The 17981-nt window shown below is 36.4% G+C and overlaps 2 protein-coding genes and 1 long non-coding RNA gene across 3 annotated transcripts; 2 read left to right on the top strand and 1 right to left on the bottom strand.

The window, feature by feature from the left end:
* Window positions 1–2814: 2814 nt before the first annotated feature.
* LOC103967119 (3,7-dimethylxanthine N-methyltransferase 1-like) lies at window positions 2815–4998 on the top strand. Its single transcript, XM_048581107.1, has 4 exons — window positions 2815–3222; window positions 3328–3555; window positions 3724–4152; window positions 4585–4998. The coding sequence occupies exons 2-4, from the start codon at window positions 3481–3483 to the stop codon at window positions 4942–4944; spliced, it is 864 nt and encodes a 287-aa protein (XP_048437064.1). The 5' UTR covers window positions 2815–3222; window positions 3328–3480; the 3' UTR covers window positions 4945–4998.
* Window positions 4999–7044: 2046 nt separating this feature from the next.
* Window positions 7045–8568, bottom strand: LOC103967141 (tripeptidyl-peptidase 2-like). Its single transcript, XM_048581108.1, has 3 exons — window positions 8250–8568; window positions 7934–8012; window positions 7045–7846 (listed from the first exon to the last, which is right to left on the bottom strand). The coding sequence occupies exons 1-3, from the start codon at window positions 8434–8436 to the stop codon at window positions 7711–7713; spliced, it is 402 nt and encodes a 133-aa protein (XP_048437065.1). The 5' UTR covers window positions 8437–8568; the 3' UTR covers window positions 7045–7710.
* Window positions 8569–10174: 1606 nt separating this feature from the next.
* LOC125475798 lies at window positions 10175–12365 on the top strand. Its single transcript, XR_007257221.1, has 4 exons — window positions 10175–10924; window positions 11168–11322; window positions 11574–11669; window positions 11877–12365. It is a non-coding gene; the product is annotated as an uncharacterized LOC125475798 (long non-coding RNA).
* Window positions 12366–17981: the final 5616 nt, after the last annotated feature.

The raw sequence follows: 17981 nt of genomic DNA, 5'->3' as shown, positions 1-17981 counted from the left end.
ACTAATCAAAGGCATTACCTTTTAGCGAGTGCACCAAACCCCCCCCGGGCGTCCCAGCATTGTTGCAAGTTTCAATGAAATGGGCAATATGTTGTTTAGGATTGCCTTTTTCCATTGAATTGCATGAATTTGGGTGGCTGACAACCCTTTGGCATCCTCAAGGCGTCAATCCTTTTAGAGTATGGCTTTGAGTACAACACGGAATCATGCGAGCTTCTTTCATATTGCTCCTTGATCATGCTTGTGATCATCTCTTGCAGCTATTGGATAGAGAGAGATCTCATGAGCGTCGCAGCTTGGTCCACCTCTAGCTTATCCTTAGCTTTGTCCATCAGAGGCTCTTCCTTTTTGTCAATTTCCTCGTTTGGTGGATCAACCTTCGGGTCAGCTTTCTCGTCGTACTGCGTCTTTAGACGGTTGACAAGTGTAGCAATCTACAATTCCTTTTCCTTCACGGTCCTTATCAGCCTTGTGATTGCTTCACTCATTTGTGCCCACTGCTCTTCGATTGAAGTCGCACCAGTAGTCATGACTTGCATGGCTATAGGATACAAGTTGCTATTTTCTTCCCTTGTGCACTTAGCAAGGCCATGATGATCATAGGCTCGTGCCTTGGGTGCTCTTGCTCATTCGACAGAGTTGATGTAGAGGTGGAAGGCACGGCAGAGAGAGTTCTTGCCTTGCTTCGGGTTGTGACGCCCAAAGTGTCACCACTTGCTACAAGGATGTTCTTGTTCTTTGCTTTGGTTGCAGGAATAGCTTGATCATTTCTTGATGTCATGTGTGTTTCTTATGGATTTGAAGACAAATATGAGAGGCAGAGAAATCCCATTGGGTGTGCCAAATTTGTAAACACGAAAATTCTGTAACGAATGAAACGAGAACACGTGTACAAAGTAGATTTGTATTGATAAATTTGCAGGGTTACAATCTTTGTTTACAACTTTCCTCTGATTCGATCTCCGAAAGATGTGTGGATGTGTAGGTTGTTGATCCAAGAGTCACGATGACTTGATCTCAGACGAATGATTGAACGATTGCTTCAAGTTTTGAGCTTGAAACAATGCGTGGATAGTCTTCACCTCTAGGTTTGTGCATGACTTACGGCAAAGGTGATGTTGATGTGGGATTTTGTTGATTCAAGGGTCTTGGCAACTTGATCTTGAATCGAACATCATTACAAGTTTTAAACTTGCAACAAAGCTTGAAGGAATCGGAACAAGTGCTTGTTGATTCTTCAAGGGAATGCTTCGGCTTTGGTCAAAAGAAAGTTTGGCTTTTGTTGATCATTCTTCGAAAAGAGCTTTGGCAGCGTATTGGTCTTCAAAGATTTGGCAGAGGTTCTCGTGAGAATTTCGGCCCTTCAATGTATAAATTGTCGACCTTTATGCTTGTCTAAGGACCTTGTATTTATAGACTTCTCGAAGCTTGCCTTTGGATGGATTTGGCTTTGATTTGTGTCTTGATTCGTCCATGGGAGAATTTAGGCATGTTTTGTGTCTTAATTTCAGCCATTTTCCCTTGCTTGGCCAAAATCTATAGGGCTTTCTTGCCTATTTTGCGATCAATCTTCAATTTTAGCTTATTTTGTGAAGATGCTTTAGCTTTCATTCTAGTTTTGGGGGGCAATTTGGGCCCTTTGCCGAATTTTAGGAATGCTTTTGAGCTTCGTTTGCTTGATTTGTGTCACATGTCATTGATGACTTGTCCATTTGTGATAAATCATATGCCACGTGGAGCTTTGTGATGCATCATTTGTATGCAATGAAATTTACATGTCTACACCGTTTTCTTACATTGTGGTTCGGTTTCAAACTGAAACCGTTTCACAACCTCAAAGCCATAATGTTCAATGCGGTTCAATTTGGTTCGTGTTTCGGTTTTGATTTTCGGTTCTAAGTACCCACCCCCCACCCTTCATTGAGATCCCAGACAAGGGTGAACAACATGCATGTTACCCTAAGTTGGACCAATATCATTCAGAAGACTAAACACCATAGATAGTGGATTCTTGGGAATTATCTTCATGCTGCATGGCATGCCCTTAAATGTTGAATTCTTCGGAATTGTGCCTTAATTAGTTGATCATATTCATAGGCGACAATATCCAACATGGGATCAAATTTTAAGATTCTTCCAAGGGAAAAGGACAAATTTTACATGGTATCAAATTTTAAGATTCTTCCAAGAGTAAACGACAAATTTTACCGTGCATCATGTACCAAGCTTTGATTGGTGTAGGCCCTCTAATGATGCCAAAATAGCTACGTGTGTGTGTATATATATATTTATGTACAATATAAAATGCAAAGATTTGGAGGCCTCCATACAATAATTTTTTGGTTAATTTTAATAAATGTACTTATGTTTACATATATATATATATATATATATAAACAACTATAATATAAAACAACTATAAATTTATGCAAAGATTTGCTTATGATGAATTGGGGAAATGCAAAGATTTGGAGGCCTCCAATGTTTTGATACAATAAGTTTTTGGTTAATTTTAATAAATGTACTTAAGTTATATATATATAAACAACTATAAATTTTAACTTTTAATTTAAAAAATATAATAGCCTACATAAAAATACTTACATTAACGTCAGAGATTTCGATAAAAAATTAAAAACTAACAAGATTTTAATAAAAGAGCATTGATAACTAGGAGAAATTTTCCAGGTACCTAGCACACATGTTGACTTGGAGTTCCCCGCCAATAGGCATCTGATACCTATCTTTCTACTTCTTAAGTGACATGAAAATACCCATTGTACCCTTATATTCATTTCACAAAATAATTAAAATAAATTGAAGGCCGGATTTCATTCGCCGTCGAACCCCCAATCCCCAATCTCTGTCCCCCATCCCCCATCCCTTCACGGCTTCACCCATCATCCCCTTCCACATCACCTTTCTCCCTTATCTCTTTCTTTCTCTCTCTCTTCCCTTTTTTATTTCTTCTCTTTCCTGCTCCAGAGTAAGAACAAAAAGGATGTCGATGAATTCCGAATGATAGATCGAGATTGACGACAGCAAATTTGAGTTGGAGTTGCCGCTGACAATCTCTGGGTTCCATGTATATGTAAGAGAGAGAGAGAGAGAGAGGGGAAAGGAAAGAAAGAGAACGTCGAACAGAGAGAAGGGATGATGATGCCAGAAAAATCGCCGACTGGGGATGGAGGCGGGTGTGGGTGGTTTGGCGTCGTCATGCTCGTAAGCCTCTAATATCATTTTGAGTATATTTTTAAATAATTGTCAATTTTTTAATTTAAAAGAATAAAATATACAGGTGTCAAAAATTTATTAGTAGAATTCCAGGTCAGCATATGTTACAGGTACTTGGAAAAATTTCTTAATAATTGAGGAGCACGTCCGAAGTATCCCATTGCTATATATATATGCAACTCTTATAGCAGAATAGGCACCAAAAGCAAGAGTACGCAGAGGCATTATTTGAGAACTAAAACAAAAATGGAGCTAGAGCAAGTGCTTCACATGAATGGAGGAGTTGGGAAAACAAGCTATGCAACCAACTCTCTACATCCAGTTAGTCGCCATTCATTTCTCTATTTCTTTCTTATTTTACTTAAGCTCTGTATATACTTTCGTTCCTAGCTCATATTCGATTTTACTGAACCTTTTTAATGACAAGGACTTGTTTTCATAAAATTAAGAAAATTTTAATAATATTCAGCTATCTAAAATTTATTTCAGAGAGCTGTGATTTCATTGGTGAAGCCCATAGTTAACGCAAGCATAGAGCAGCTTTGCGGCAAACTCTTCTCTGACTGTTTGAAAATAGCAGACTTGGGATGCTCTTCCGGACCCAACACCCTTTTGGTGGTATCAGATATCATACACAACATCCATGCCGCTTTCCAAAAACTGAACCGTCCATATCCTACCATCCAAGTCTTCTTGAACGATCTTCCCGGAAACGATTTCAACACTGTGTTCAGGTCACTGCCAGGGTTCTATAAGAAATTTGAGGAAGAACTGAAGTTAGGGCCATGTTTCATTACTGCAATGCCTGGTTCTTTCTATGGCAGGCTCTTTCCAAACAATTCTCTTTGCATAAAGAGCCATGATCCACTTTGCATTTGGGAAGTTGTCGGACTTAAACTCAATGATATGGTTTTAGAGGTGATTTGTGGCCTAGATTATTAAGCAGAAAAATCTACATACCAAGTAGGAACAATATAATTGAAACCAACTAAATCCCATCCACATTAGTTTATGTACTATCGCAAAAGCTTAATAATTAGCACTTCCATATGAAATTGTTAAAAATAGTTCGACATTTTTATTACATTTTTAGGTATATCTATAATAGAGAGGGAACCAACAAAAAAAAAAAAAAAAGGCTGATACGGCTACAAATTGAGAACTACATTATGATTGATTTGTTACTCTAAAAAGTTGCAAAAAATTACTATTTACATAGAAAACTAAAGCAGACTAAAGCGAACCCTAATCTAAAGAATCCTAATTTTCCAACAAAGTCTTACAACGTATGTGTTTCCTTCAATAATTGCTTTACAAATTACTAACTTTATTTAATTTGATGAATTTTAGGGTTTGATTGAGGACGAAAAATTGGACACATTCGATCTGCCATATTATGCACCTACAACAAAGGAGGTTGAAGATGTGATCGAGGCGGAAGGATCTTTAACTTTGCAAAGCCTTGAAGTTTTAAAAAATGATTGGGACTCTTATATAAAGCGTGCTGACGGTCGCCTTGATAGAAAGGCAAGGGCTGCCGTACTTGCCACTGATATAAGGGCTGTGGGAGAGCCTATTCTGGCAACCCAATTCGGAGAAGCAGCTATGGACGATTTGTTTCGCCGGTTCGAAGAAGATGTCCTTGATCACATGGATAGGGAGAATTGCCAGTACATTAGCCTGGTTATCTCGTTGACAAAGAAGCGTTGAATAAAATGAATATGCAAAGAGAACAAGATTTAGGTTATATTGTTCTTTTTATCATTCTCCATTTCATGTTTTGTACTTCATTTCATTATAAGAAATAAATTTGCTTACTATTAACTACTGTAGGGATCAGCAACCTTTCAGTAAAACGAGGAAGATGAATTGAAGAGAGAGGGCTTTGGTCTTTGGAAAGGGATTCTCTTCGGCTCTCTTCCACCAAATTCACTAATTCGGGCCCTTGAAATTTGATCCAGCGGCTAAAAACAAAGTTCCCCTTTAAAAGTTATAATAACTTTAGTTGTACGATCAAATTTCAAGAGCCTGGATTGGTGGATTTGGTGGAAGGAATCCGGAGGGGATCCATTTCCTTGGTCTTTGTATGTATCTTGGAAAAAAATAAAGGGTGATTTTGTATAAAATCAATTAAAAGTTAGGGTAAAGTACAAAAAACTACCTCAACTATTGGTGTTACGACACTTTTATACCTTATCTTTTAAAATTGATAATGTCGTACCTCATCTTACGAATTTGTGTCAATGTCAGACCTCCGTCAGTTTTTCTATTAATTTTTCTGTTAAATGCTGATGTGGCTTAAGATGGGCCCCACTCCTTAATCCAATTAGATTAAAAAATAATTAAATATTAAAAAATTAAAAATAAAATTATTTTTTTATATTAAATAGTGGGATCCACCTCCCTTTCTCGCCTCTCTCTCTTCTCTCTTTGGGCAACCCCTCCCTCCCATCCCCCAACCTTCCCCCTCTCGTCTTCCCCAAACCCATCCTGCTCTCGTCTTCTTTGCGCCGATCACTACCGCCACTCTCCATTTGACCTCCTCCGCTGCTTCAACCTCCCTCGCCGCTCTCCCTTCGACCTACCCCACCACTCTACCTTCGACCCATCCCCAAAATCCCAGAAACCCTTCCCACCCATCCCCCCACCCTTCCTCCACCACCCTCTTTCTCTCATCTCTCTCTCCTCTCTCTCACTCTCGCCTCTCTGTCTCTTCTCTCTCTCTGGGCAACCCTCCCCACCCATCCCCCCAACCTTCCTCCTCTCGCCTTCCCTAACCGAAGCACCCCAAACCTAGATCTCATGAGGAAGATCGATGCCTTCAAGCGCGAGCTTCCTCTTTGCATGTTCCTATTGAATGATGGTTCGTTTTTGTTTCCCCTGGAAAAAAAATAATAAATTCAAGCTTTGATTTCAAGTACATATTTTCCTGGTTTTTCACAACTTTTTGAAATATTTCAGGATATGGGTTTTGGATTTCTGATGATTTTGATTGATGGGTATCTAGAAATTATTTAATTTAATTCGATTTCAGAAATGAGTTTTTGGTGTCAATTGGTTTTGGATGATGGGTTTTGAGTGGCGGTAGTGATCGGCGCAAAGAAGACGGGAGTGGCGAGGGAGGTCGAAGCGGCAGATCAATGGCAGAAAAGTCAAAGAGGGGAAGACAGGCCGTGGGGGACGGCAATGGGGAACAACGATGTGGGACGACGATGGTGTAGAATGGAGATGAGAAAGAAAACAGAGAAGTGTCTGGAGATGGAGAAGACGACTTTGGTTGTTTTGTTTAGGGATGTGACCGCCGCCTCTGGTTGTTCTATTTGGGGATGCCGCAGCAGCTGCGAGTAAGGTAAGAGTTTTGACACTGAAGGCGTCACGCTGAAGGCGCAGGTGGAAGAGTTGGGTGGGAGTTTTGTTAAGGGCCATGGCGTCGATGTGGTGTAACTGTACAGAGAGAAAGTTTGGGGTTGTGGCGATGGCGGAAGAGGAAGATTGTGGGGCTGTTTAGTTACAGATTTAAATTTGGTGAGGGTGATGAATTTCTAGGGGATAAAAATATTAAATAGAAATATTTTTTAATTTTTTAATATTTTATTAATTTTTTAATCCAGTTGGACTAAGGAGTGGAGCTCATCTTAAGCTACATCAGCATTTAACAGAAAAATTAACAGAAAAACTGACGGAGGTATGATATTGACACAAATTCGTAAGATGAGGTATGATATTGTCAATTTTAAAAGATGAGGTATGAAAGTATCGTGACACTAATAGTTGAGGTGATTTTTGTACTTTACCCTAAAAGTTATGATATTAACAATAGGTCAATCGAATTTATTGGAATTATAAATAGGTCAATGAGACCTTAAGATACATTAACCTCAATCAAATTAAAATTACAAATAATGTCATTGCCATTTAAAACACCAAACATTTCCATCTCCTTCATTGTAAATCGCACCTCCCACCACCTTCAAACTTCAACCTCCCCGCCTCCCACCCACCTTCAACCTCCATTACTTCAACCTCTCCCGCCTCCCACCACCTTCAACCTTCATTTTTCAGACACTACAATGCAGTGTCTGTTTCCTGTTCTGTAATTATGCATTCGAATTCAAGTAGGTTTGTGGATTCAGACACTTCGCTGCAGTGTCTATTTCCTATTATGTGATTATGCATTCATATTCAAATAAGTTTGTGGATTCAGACACTGCAATGCAGTGTCTATTTCCGGTTCTGTGGATTCAGACACTTCGTTGCAATGTCTGTTTCCTATTTTGTGATTGTGCAGTGAGATTCAAATAGGTTTGTTGCAGTGTCTGTTTTCGATTCTATGGATTTAGACATTTTGTTGCAGTGTTCTTGTTCTATGATTGTGTATTGAGATTCAAATAGGTTTATGGATTCAGACACTGCAATACAATGGCTGTTTCTTGTTCCATGAATTTAGACACTTTGTTGCAGTGTCTGTTTCCTGTTCTAAACAATAATAAAAAGAGAAGTACATACATGCATACACACAGATAGATCAAAAAACAAACCTGAAGCTCCACGATTACAACCGTTGTCATCGGCCTTGACTACCTTGGAAGTATCAACATCGCCACTCCCGGTGCTGATAAAAACAGAAGTTATCAGATTAAATCAAAGGTTCTAGTAATACCAATTCAATGCTCAAATAAATTAGTTTAATTACAGTTACCAATCAAGAACATCTAGGACTTTCTGCTTTCCATCAGATGTAACTTGTAATCCAGAAGCAGCTGGATCCACTCCAGAATCTGATTCAAAGTTTCAGTTCAACAACTTAATTTCCTCAGCTCAGAAAATCAATCTGAGACTCGATAACCTAATTTTCTTAATCAAACCTAATCACAGCTATAATCGCACGTTTCTTTCATATTAGAGGAATCAAACAGAATATATACGTTTAGAATTAGAGCAATTCTCCTTCCTGCAATTTTCTTCATTTTCTTTTCTCCTAAACAGAAATTAAGCGATTGAAGTGATTAAGTTACCCAAGATAGCGATGAGGGCGCCGCGGCGGTCGTAGTTGGGATGCGCATCGATAAATCGATCGACGCCAATTTCTTTCTTAGGCATGAGGGAGGCCAAGAACGTGTACTTATTCAGCTTGAAATTGGTCAGAGCACCATTACCGTCGCCACCGCCTCCGCCAGCACCGCCGATTGCAGAGCAAGGCATTGCCCAGACCTTGTGGGCAAAGAAGACGCCACGGCAGAGGAAGAAGTGGGAAGGATGGCCGGTGAGGCAGATGACGGCTGGTAAGGCGTCTTCTTCTTCCACTCTTTTTCTTCCGAGGGTATTTTGGTGTTTTCACGAATTTTATAATGACTTAAAGCTTATGTGGCATTCATTATTAACCTTTACCTAATTAATAAAAATATATCATTGATTAAGTTCAAAATAAAAATATGTCATTGATATATGGCTTAATAGTAAAATTTTTATTGACCTTTGGCTAAATTACCAAAAAATAAATAATTACAAGGAGTGTTGAGTATATATCCTGATAACACTTCAATAATTATCTAACAAACTCTTAACGGAGGTGATTAAGAAAACCACTAGCAATAGTGTCCGCGCGATGTTATGGGTTTTTAAACTGCACCAAACATGTAGAAAGTTCTATTTATAACTTTGTCTAACTGAAAGAATAGAAAAAGTTTGTTTGCTACCAAAATAGATTAATTTGAGTGAAATGTGTTAAAGAAGTTTAGAGCGGAGCAAATCTTGTAATATCAATAGGGAAATAATTTGATGGAACCTGGCTCCAATTGAGGTCAACTGTTCTTTGTAAGTTTGTTGGAAAATGTAGCAATTGTCATGAAAATATCAACCAAGAGCGTTGAAGGAATGTAACCTGAATGGTATCAATTCAATTATCCCGAGGGTGGAGTTATATTTCATAGGTAGCATAAAACATAAAAGTTTAACCAAACGATGAAATCGAAGCTAGGAAGCTCAATGCTTATACATCTAAAACGTATAAAGTTTGGGTAAACAATCAAAATCCACTACAAGAAAAATGGCCTATGGATACAAAATTGAGGACACAATTAATTATTTTGTGGGTAACTAACCAATTTTACACACAAAAAAATTGTATTTGTTTCCTTTGTATAAAGGCACTAATTAATGTGCCCATTCTTCTACAAATTTGGCACAAATATTTTTTAAAGACATCATTATAAAAATAATGGACTCAAATTATCATTTGTGCCAACATTTTACTTCAAAAGACACAATTATTTATTTTTTATTATTTTTCAAATACTTAAGGCCCCCACATACCCCACTTTCTTTGCCTTTCTGTCTCTCTCAGTTAACCCACCCACACCCCACTTTCCTCCTTAACCCACCCACACGCCACACCCCACACCCCACTTCCCTCTCTCTCCCTTTAACCCCTCCCTCTGTCTCTCTACCTAAATTCTCTCTATCTCAACCAAACAAAATCTATGCTTCTCCCTCTACCACTCTTACTTCTCTCAAATCTGAGATTTTCTTTCGTTTTTTTCTTGGAAAAACACCTGTGCATCAGATTTGAGAAACACCAATGCCTCCGCATCTCTCTCTATCTCAATCGATCCGTCTCTCCCTCTCGTTGCATCTCATGCTCAGATCCCAACTGTCTGTCGTTTGAGAAAGAACTTGAAGAAATGCAAGAGAAGCTTCAGGCAACGAGGCTTTAGAAGGAGAAACCGAGAAGCTCCTTAAGAAGGAGGAGATCTTGAAGTTCAAGAAGGAAGAGCTCCAAACAAAGGGCCAAGAGCAAGACAAGCTTCAGATGGAGTTGAAGAAGCTGCAGGACTTCAAACTCGTCGAGTCGGTTAAGTTTGAGATCGGATCTAAGATTCTGAGGAAGCACCATCGTCTTCACTATTCCTCAGATCAATGCCATAAAGAGGTAGTTGTTTTATATTTTTCCTAATTCACAATCAAGTTTTCCTTTTTTTTGTTTACTTTTTCAAATTTATCGTAATTTTTTGGGATTCCACAGTGTTTGGAGGCAAAGGGGTTTAGATGGTTTAGGGGTTCGTTTTTGACCTTTGATACCTTGTGATCGATCAACTGGAATTTCAAAATTAGATGGTCTGTATTTTTGTTAGCTAGCTGTAGAGTTGTATGATAAGCTTGGAGGTATTTGAGCTCATCTTAGTTAAATTTATACTTAATTATGTCCTATAATTTTTTAAGTTTTGAAAACCTAAGAGAAACAGAGTTCATTACCCTGTGGTTTTTCACGTGGGATGTAACCCTACCTCTATACTTCTGCAATTTTAGAACATTATCTTATATATGACTTTAAAGTTTTTGTTAATTAATTCTTTTTAATCAAATAGTATCTGCATTAGTTTCCTTTCCATATTTCTAGTGAAGAATTTTTAGTTTGTGTGTAATGTTTGAATTGATTGTATTAAAATTGGTTGTGATTTTTTCTTTCTTTTGTATTACAGTACAACAAAGACATAATCTAATCTATAAAGTTGTTTGTTTACATTCTTTGATCAGGAGCTGCTAATCAGTTATTAACACAACTTTATATTGTTGGGTATTTAAGGACTTATCATTGTCGTGATCATCAGTACCTATATGGCTATCTAGCTTGTGGCCTTGCTGGTTTCTCTACCGGTATGGCTATCAGCATTGTCGATGATGTCGGTGTTAGGTAATATCTCTCTTTCTCTTGGAAAGGATTGGCCTTACTCTTGCTAAGGGTGTATATATCATATCTCTTCAATTGTTTCTTAATTTATTTTTTGCACTTGCTCCTTTGATCAATTATTTAGCTATATATATCAGAGTCATGATATGATGGGCATTTTCAGGTGAACATTTTCAATATTATTTTAGATAGTATATAATACCAAATAATGTATTGACATTTGATATTCTGAACTGAATTCGTCAGATTGTAAATCAACATGAAGCTACAAGTAGCAACATTGTCAGGCACAAGGAGTGTAATCTTCAAACACTTGGAATTGGTGGCTTAGGTGCTGAGTTTGCAGATATATTTCGAAGAGCTTTTGTATCTCATGTTTTCCCTCCTCACGTGACAAATAAGTAAGATAACTGATTCTTCTAGTTGCGCTGATATCTTTTTGGTATAACTTTATACCACACTCCTTTTTGGAAAGACATTGAACCATGTCGAATCATGATTTAACACATCATTTTGATGCTAGTACATTATTTTAACAAAGCTATTTGAGCATGTCTGAATGATTTTGGATATGCAACTTATCCTTAGAGATAAGTTAGCTATTATCTGCATTGGTGATTGATGAGATTTCTGTTTTTGTGAACTGTGCTAGATTGTTAATGGACCTGAAGTTTTGAGCAAGTTGGTGAAACTAAGAAAAATATTAGGAATCTATTTGCTGATGCTAAGAATGATCAAAGGGCTCGCGGTAAGGGAAATATATACATGTCAAGTGCACTTAGGCTGGTTTTTCAATAATTTCTAATCTCATTATGTCCTTAATTCCCCTGGAGATCAGAGTGGTTTGCATGCAATAATCTTTGATGAAATGGATGCTATTTGTAAGGTATAAATATTTCCTAGTCTATGCTTTTTACTAAGATTCTTATTCAACTACGATTTATTTTCAATTCAGAAAAAGTTGTGGGACTCTCAGTTTAAGCAAGAAGGGAATGTGGTTTAAGTGAGCTTCATTGCCCGAAGAACTTGGGTCCATCGGCTGCAGTGTTGTGGGGGAGGATAGGATTCTGAAGGACTTGGTTGTAAATAACTAAAATACGTGTATATTGTGGGATTTGTTGATTTAAAAGAAAATTCAATTTTTCTACATTAATAATTTTTTTTTTAAATAGAACCTATTGGGCACGATTTGAAAATTGTGTGCGTATGATCTTGTCACCTGATAATCTGACATGGTTGTCAGAATTAAGACACAAATAGGCTGTTATTTGTGCTGAACTCTTTGAGCACAAATAACAATATTGTGTGCTATCAGCAATGGTGACGCCCATAGAGGGCACATACATAAAGATAGTAGCTGCATTGTTACTATTGGTCTATGAGCACAATTGTTGGTGCTTTTTGATCTCAAAGGGCACAGATAATTTATTGTGTGCAGTGCTCATTTTTTTTGTAGTGATCCAGCTAGAAACCTGAATGGTTAAACCCAAAGATTGTCAGTAACAACTAAACTACGTAATTTTTTTGGTATTAATTAATTCATTTGTATCATTGCATTAAAACAATTGAAAATGCGAAGAAAGGTTAAACACATAGGATTTAATGAGAAAAGCCGTAGCTGAAGTGGGTAAAAAATTTGGAGCACAATGTCGAATATGAATTATGTACCAATGGTGAACTTATATTTCACAGGCACCATGAAATATAAAATTTTGATCAAACAATGAAAACCCAGCCAGAAACGTAAACTATGTTATTTTTTGTTGTATTAATTCATGTGCCTCAATATTGCACTAAAACAACTGAAAATGCTAGCAAAGGTTAAACATATGCATAGGATTTCATGAGAAAAGCTTTAGCTAAAGTGGGTAAAAAATTTGGACACCGCTGTGGACTTGAGGCCTTCTTCATGGTATATAAAAGCGCATCATTCTGGGGAAGAAATTGAGAATTTAGTGTTATAGTTTGAGTGCATGGAAATAATTAGAGAGCCAAGGGGGATAGCTTGAAGACACATTGGAGGAGTTTAATTTGAGGCCACCACAGTTACCCAAGTGAAGAAGATTTTCGAAAAGAGTGTTGTTGGATGCTGCTTTGGTGGCTGAACCTGGGATGAAATTAGTTAATTACACACATGGAAAAAGAAATAAAGAGTGAATTAGAAGATTTGATCACAAAGCTTGTCTCTGCACTTGATATGGACTTGAACAAATACTGAATGCAAAAGGGTAAGGCATAAACATCTTACCAAAATAAGTATTCAATTCTTAATATCTAAATTAAAGAGAATAAAACGCATAGATTTGGAACGCCGAAAAAGAAGGGAAGAGGTGTAAAAACATTGGAAAGCTAGACACAAAAGCTGTTAAAAAATGAAAATGATGAATCTAATGATAAGAAGAAAAACAAAATTCATAGACAAAACCTATCTAAACAGTGAAAACCGTTTGGAAAAAAATTAGTGAATAGAGTAGATGCCAAGCATATGAATGCATACTTCGGTTAAATTGGATGTTAATATTGTCAATCAGTGAATAATTTGATAAAACTTGCTATGTAAGAATGGAATATAGGATGTATTAAGATGGATCATATATCTTTGGTTTTGTTTCTCTGTGAAATACAGAGATGTCATTTGATGTAGAATTTTAGATGTCATCATTTCCATCTTTTTTCTTCAGAAAAATTGGTCGTTATCAATTTATATGTCAAACTTTCTTCTTTTGGCTTGCTCTTTATAGATAATCAATTATTCAACTTTTCATAGAGAAGTTTAAGATGGGCATCGAAAAGTACGAATAGAAACGTTCTCACCAAAGATATATTCTCTCCATACGCTTTAAGTGATCCAATAAACATCTTAGACTTGGAGAAATTGTTAAATATGAGTAATGAAAATAGTAAGTGGATATATTTAACCTTGAAACAGAGAAAAGAATCATATAAGATAATTATATAGAGCAGGCAACCAAGCATACAAAATGTACAAAGTTACAGAGGTAAAATCCAAGCATAGCTTTAAATACTATATAAAAATTGTAATTCTTTGCATTATTTTCTCCATTTTCTATCAATATTTTTAAAACTTCTCTTGATGTAACTCAAGACAATGCAACATATAATTGTCCATGAGCGAATATAAGTTCAGAAAGATATAATCCAACTTGTTTTAAAGACTGTCCTTGGTTTTTATTAATAATCATAGCATGGTCTAATTGGAAATTGACGTCTTTTAAAAATGAAAGGTCACTTACTTTCAGTTGTTGTCACATCTCGGCCTGGGGCGGATCACTTCCCGGGCCCGCTCCACCACCGTAGCACGATATTGTCCGCTTTGGGCTTACCATTCCCTCACGATTTTGTTTTTGGGAACTCACGAGCAACTTCTTAGTGGGTCACCTATCATGGGATTGCTCTAGCCCCCTTCTCGCTTAACTTCGGAGTTCCTACGGAACCCGAAGTCAATGAGCTCCCAAAAGGCCTCGTGCTACATAGAGATGGAAATATACATATAAGGATCACTCCCCTGCGCGATGTGGGATGTTACAATCCACCCCCCTTAGGGGCCCGACATCCTCGTCGGCACACCACGGCCAGGGTTAGGCTCTAATACCATATTGTCACATCTCGGCCCGAGGTGAATCATTTCCTGGGCCCATTCCACCACTGTAGCACGATATTGTCCGCTTTGGGCCTACCATTCCCTCATGGTTTTGTTTTTGAGAACTCATGAGCAACTTCCCAGACCCATCATGGGATTGCTCAAGCCCCTTCTCGCTTAACTTCAGAGTTCCTACAAAACCCAAAGCCAGTGAGCTCCCAAAAGGCCTCGTGCTAGGTAGGGATGGGAATATACATTTAAAGATCACTCCCCTGGGCGATGTAGGATGTTACAATCCACCCCCCTTAGGGGCTCGACGTCCTCGTCGGCACACCACGACCAGGGTTAGGCTCTGATACCAAATTGTCACATCCCGGCCCGGGGCACTTCCCGGGCCTGCTCCACCACCGTAGCACGATATTGTTTTTTTTGGGCTTACCATTCCCTCACGGTTTTGTTCTTGGGAACTCACAAGCAACTTCCCTGTGGGTCACCCATCATGGGATTGCTCTAGCCCCCTTCTTGCTTAACTTCAGAGTTCCTACGGAACCCGAAGTCAGTGAGCTCCCAAAAGGCCTCGTGCTAGATAGAGATGGAAATATACATATAAGGATCACTCCCCTGGGCGATGTGGGATGTTACAGTTGTTGTAAGAGCTATTCTAGGTATAAATACTTTGTGACCAATGTTGTTTCCAGAAAGTATTCTAGTTCCATTATACAAACTATAAATAAGAGATGTTCAAAGAAGCATTTATTATATCTTCTTTACTTCCTCCAGAATAATAGGTAATATTTGTCTAAAATCACCTCCTAGTAAAAGAGGTTTACCATCAAATGGAAGATTTTTATCAAGAGTATGCAAGTGTGATAAAATATCAAAAAGAATTTTATCTAATGCTTCAAAACAGTGTCTATGATTCATAGGTGTTTCATCCCATTTAATTAAATATGTTTTTTCAATTATTGTAGCAAGATGAGTTTTTTTCTTTAATGAATAAATTGTAGAATCAGTAATAACTAATGAAATTTTGAATCTGGAATGAGCTGTTCTACTACCTGATAATAACAATGATGCTATTCTTAATGATGGCACGGCCAAAACAATTTTTCCCTCAGATCTAAGTCTACTTATGATTATATCTCACAAAAAAAAAATTCCAGTGCCTCCATGACCATAAACAAAAAATAATCCAATTTTTTTTGTATGCACAGTATCTATAACACAATCGTATACATATTTTCTATCTTGATTAAGTTGTGACTTTAAAAGTGCATGTTTTTGTATAATTCTTGACAATCATAATTTAAGTCTTCTCTTAAAAGCCTGTTTTTAATCTCTAACATTTATTTTCATCTAGCATTGGTAAATGGTACTTCTGAAGGAAAAGCATTGTTAAAAAGCAATTCTAACTCAAATAATACAGAATTTTTTAATTCATCTTCTCGTATAATCATATTAGAAATTGAAAATGTTTTTTGAAATTTGTACAAAAGTCATCATATATATATTCTTCCAATGAGTATCAAAAAGAATTTGAGGATTTGCAACATCACAAAATAAAACCATTGTAACAAAAAGTTGTCTTAATTGAGGGGATGATGCAACATTTACCGCAGTTGATAAAGTTTCTAACCATTCTTTATCGTCACCTAGTAATTCCAATGATTTGCATGCAACATGGTATGAAGAATGTATAGCACAGTTGACAGTTTTAATATCGTCAAAACTTAATGCACCTTTTTTCAAATTCATTCTTAAATAATATAATTCACCAGATGCCGGATATACATATGATATTCTACATATTGATTAAAAATTTCATAAAGCTGTGGATTAAGAGTTTTATCTGGTATTTCAGCTGAGATAATTGAATCTATATCAAAGGAAAGAAAGCACTTGAAATTATATTTAATCATATTAACATATGAGAATGAGGCAAACCCTTTTTTGGAAATTCAATTGTGCAGACATTTGCTTGCAAGGAGACATTGAAAAGCCAAAGAAAAAAGATAACTTAGTTTTACAAAAATAAAAAATAAAAAAAGAACTAAGAAAAAAGCTAGATTAATTAAAACGATTAGTTATTGGAACTCACTTGTTTGAACTCCTCCAAAAGTCTTTCCAGATTTTATAAAATCAAGCATATCATCAAGTTTCATTTTAAATATTCTAGAAATTATATAAGGCTTATCTTCAAGTTTGTATCGTAGTTTTTTAAGAAAAAAGATAGATTAATTAAAACGATTAATTATTGGAACTCACTTGTTTGAACTCCTCCAAAAGGCTTTCCAGATTTTATAAAATCAAGCATGTCATCAAGTTTCATTTTAAATATTCGAGAAATTATATGAGGCTTATCTTCAGGTTTGTATCCTGGTTTTTTTTTTTTTCAAATTCGCTTACAATTTTGGGCCATATTCTCTGCAAATAGTCATTGCTACCTGATAATTATTATTTATATATCTAGGACTTCCTATGTATGAAGCAGGTAATATAATTTTTTGACCTAATTTTTTTGCATCATTTATCACCTCTTGACACTGCATCATAAATTCCTTTGTAAACTTTAGTTCTTTTTTTTTTTTTTTTTTTTTTTTTTTTGGTTTTGTCTAATGTAATCCAATCTATCTTCTTCAAGTGTTGCATAACAATCAACCAAATATTGCTGAAAAAGTCTACCACCTTTTAACAATGTGCTTAACAATGGATCTCGTTCTTGAATTTGATAAGCAATAAAAGCTCTCATAGGCACTCTTTCTCTTTTATTTTTTGATGCTTTAGAACTTTCATTCCATTTTAAATCCGGTTTATAACCATCTTCACCATATGGAAAAAGAATAGGATATTGCAAAAACATAAATTTTGGCTTTAATTTTGTAATACGTTTTAATCCATCACTTTTAGATTCTATAATAATATCTCTAATAGAATCAAGAGAGGCCTATAACATTAACCATTAAACCACCTATTTCATCACTTGTTGGTTCATCATACTGTATGCTATCATTTGGTTGTCTTCCTAACAATGTCATTTTTAAAGAATGAGGCCTTCAATATCAAACTTATCTCTTGCTTGTCGAAAAAGTTTAACCAATTCATTTGTCACATCAAACATTTTAATCAAACCCTCAACAATTCTTGGATCAAGTTTTTTACTGTTTTCATTAGAATTAAAAGCTCTTAAATGATTTTGCACTTCATTATATGTGTCATAAACATATAATTAAGCAAATTTAGGAGCCTCATTATCAACATGTAAAACAGAATCATCAAATGACAAACTTGACCACTAATTTTGAAAATGTCAGGGCTTGATCCATCATTAATTGAGTAGTTAACTTTTGCACCTAGAGTAGTAAAAGAAAACATAAATTTGTAAGCTCTAATATTTTCTCAAAATGATAAACTTATTTGACCTCCACTTAGATCAAGTAATGAATCTAAAATATCTGGTGT

Source organism: the organism of the source record quoted next, unplaced genomic scaffold (assembly GCF_019419815.1).
Source record: "Pyrus x bretschneideri cultivar Hongxiangsu unplaced genomic scaffold, Pyrus_bretschneideri_v1 Contig16, whole genome shotgun sequence".
Lineage (NCBI taxonomy): Eukaryota > Viridiplantae > Streptophyta > Magnoliopsida > Rosales > Rosaceae > Pyrus > Pyrus x bretschneideri.
Note: the sequence above shows the minus strand (reverse complement) of the source record. Positions and strands in the feature narration are given on the sequence as shown.